This window comes from Bison bison, unplaced genomic scaffold (assembly GCF_000754665.1).
Source record: "Bison bison bison isolate TAMUID 2011002044 unplaced genomic scaffold, Bison_UMD1.0 scf7180017864343, whole genome shotgun sequence".
Taxonomy (NCBI): domain Eukaryota; kingdom Metazoa; phylum Chordata; class Mammalia; order Artiodactyla; family Bovidae; genus Bison; species Bison bison.
Genome location: NW_011494915.1, coordinates 4795589 through 4798403, shown reverse-complemented (window position 1 = coordinate 4798403; position 2815 = coordinate 4795589). Strand labels below are relative to the sequence as shown.

The following is a 2815-nucleotide window of genomic DNA, read 5'->3' as shown; positions in this document are numbered from 1 at the left end:
TCCAGAATGGGTTGAGAATTTGGAATAACTAGGAATAAGAAAGGAATTGAAAGGAGATACAACAACCAAGAAAATATTATATTAACTGTTTTGCAGAGATGTTACCATTATACAAATTAGCATATAAGTTAATTGTCTCATAGCTCAGGAGGTGAGGCAGGTAAGAAACTGTGGAACCTAAAGACATGTTTTTCTCCAATACATGTAATTGGATTGTATATATCAGGTGTTTTCACACAACTCAGAGTCACTCAAAGACAATGTCTCCTGAAAGCAGCTGATAATAATGAGTTTTATTATTTGAAATAAAGCAGGACCTAATCTGTTTTAGTTCTTTGTTTCTGAAGATTATACACAATGAAAATTATTATTGGCTGTATAATTGACATACAAGTGAACATTAGCATTTGAAATAAAGCAGAAGTATAGCATTTACAGAAACACTGTAAACAGAGACCCAGTGAGTTTTGCAACACATTTTCTATTCTCTCGCCTATTTCAAAGTTTAGTTTTTACTCTTCTGGATCAACATTGATACTTTGTCCACAGGAACCAAGCAAACCAGAGTGCTAAGGTCACTTTCATTCTCTTGGACTTCTCAGAATATCCTCAGCTCCAGCTGCCCCAGTTCCTGGTCTTCTTGACCATCTACACAGTCACTCTGCTGGGGAACCTGGGCATGATCCTGATAATGAAGTCCAGTTTCAGGCTCCACACGCCCAGGTATTTCTTTCTCAGCCATTTATCCTTCATTGATTCCTGTTACTCGACAGTAGTTACACCCATGCTACTAGAAAACTTGGTTGTGGAAGACAGAACCATCTCCTTCACAGGATGCCTCATACAATTCTTCTTTGTCTGCATATTTGTGGTGACAGAGACATTCCTGTTGGTAGTGATGGCATATGACCAATTCATGGCCGTTTGTAACCCTCTTCTCTATGCTGTTGTGATGTCCCAGAAGCTTTGTTCCTTGTGGTTGTCTGCATTATACTCTTGGAGTATAGCCTGTTCCTTAATATACACATACGTTTTTCAAGGTTATCCTTTTGTGGGACTAAGTTCATAAATAACTTTGTCTGTGAGCATGCAGCCATTGTTGCTATTTCCTGCTCTGACCCCTACATTAACCAGGAGATCATTTTAGTCTCTGCCACATTCAATGAAGTAAGCAGCCTGATGATTATTCGCACCTCCTATGTTTTCATTTTTATCACTGTCTTAAGGATGCTTTCGACTGGGGGGTGCCACAAAGTCTTCTCCACCTGTGCATCCCACCTGACCACCATTACCATCTTCCATGGGACCATCGTTTTCATCTGCTGCTGTTGCTGCTAAGTCACTTCAGTCGTGTCCGACTCTATGCGACCCCATAGACTGGACAATGCAGCCCACCAGGCTCCGCCATCCCTGGGATTCTCCAGGCAAGAACACTGGAGTGAGTTGCCAATTCCTTCTCCAATACATGAAAGTGAAAAGTGAAAGTGAAGTTGCTCAATCGTGTCCAACTCTTAGCGACCCCATGGACTGCAGCCCACCAGGCTCCTCCATCCATGAGATTTTCCAGGCAAGAGTACTGGAGTGGGGTGCCATTGCCTTCTCCATCCTTTTCCTCTATTGTGTTCCTAACTCCAGAAGTTCATCGCTCATGGTCAAGATGGCCTCTGTCTTTTACACAGTGGTTATCCCCATGCTGAACCCAGTGATCTACAGCCTCAGGAACAAAGATGTGAAAAAGTCAGTGAAGAAATTATTTAACATTAAATTGTTCTGTGATAAAATGTAAAGCTAGAAAGATTTTTTGAGAGTAAGAGTTTCTCAATAGCAAATAGAATCATGAACCTATTTTAACCTTGCAATTGACAGGCCAATTTCTGTTCACTCTTTTATTTTATTAAAGTAACTTTAAAATTACAAATAAAAATAGAAATAAAAAACTACTTCAACTAAAAGTTTGATACAAACATTGAATTGTAATTTTTTGTGTGTATAATATCTGACCTTGTATTTGTCCTGGTTAAATTTCAGTTTAATTCAAGTCATGTGAACTACAGGACTTTTAAAAAGATCTGAAGAGTTATAGCCTACAGTAAGGAAGTTTACATCTTAATATAAAAGTAGTACATTGAGAGCTGCTCAGCATAAAACTCTAAGTTTCTTAAGGCTTTATTAATCCCATAAGAAACATTTTGGCTTTGGAAGATTCCCAGGCAAACAAAGACAAATTTGAAATATATCTAACTTAAATAGTTCATAATATGGTATAGTTTAAATATAATTGCTAATATAACCAGATATAAATTATTCTGTATGTGCTAGTGCAAGAAAATGATACAAATGTTGGAGATATAGTGTATATCTATCACTTAAGTTTTTCCATGTACATCATTGTGGTTGTACATTTTAAAATGTATTTATCTATCTCTTTTACTAGAAATTTTACTTAGGTAATTTTCGATTCAATTTAAGTTACAGTATCTTTAAACCAGTTCTCCCATGATAGTATAAAAACCAACAAATTAGGATTTAGTGTACAGATTTCAGTAAAGCATTAGCTATTCATTCATGAAAAAAGAAACATTTATGAACTCCAGTAGGTTGCAACAACAGCTATTCTTAAATAGTGACTTTACTGAGGCAGCTCTGTTGATATGAGGCAGGTCACTCGAGCTTCAAGGCTGAGCTAATGGACCAACTAATCTTCACTCTACAGACCTGTATGTAAATCATCCTCCTTGGACCATTCTTATGTTGGAAGCAATCAAGTCCCTGTTTGGGTCTCATCTATGTTTGGGTCAAAGTTTAAAAAAAAAAA

The 2815-nt window shown here is 37.3% G+C and overlaps 1 protein-coding gene across 1 annotated transcript; it reads left to right on the top strand.

The window, feature by feature from the left end:
• Positions 1-549: 549 nt before the first annotated feature.
• On the top strand, positions 550-1786 carry LOC104999115 (olfactory receptor 5D13-like; the record flags this gene model as incomplete). Its single annotated transcript, XM_010854583.1, is given in 3 exon segments — positions 550-1037; positions 1040-1311; positions 1583-1786. Coding segments are annotated over 3 exon segments (964 nt in total), but the record flags the coding sequence as incomplete, so codon positions are not given.
• Between the last annotated feature and the right edge of the window lie 1029 nt (positions 1787-2815).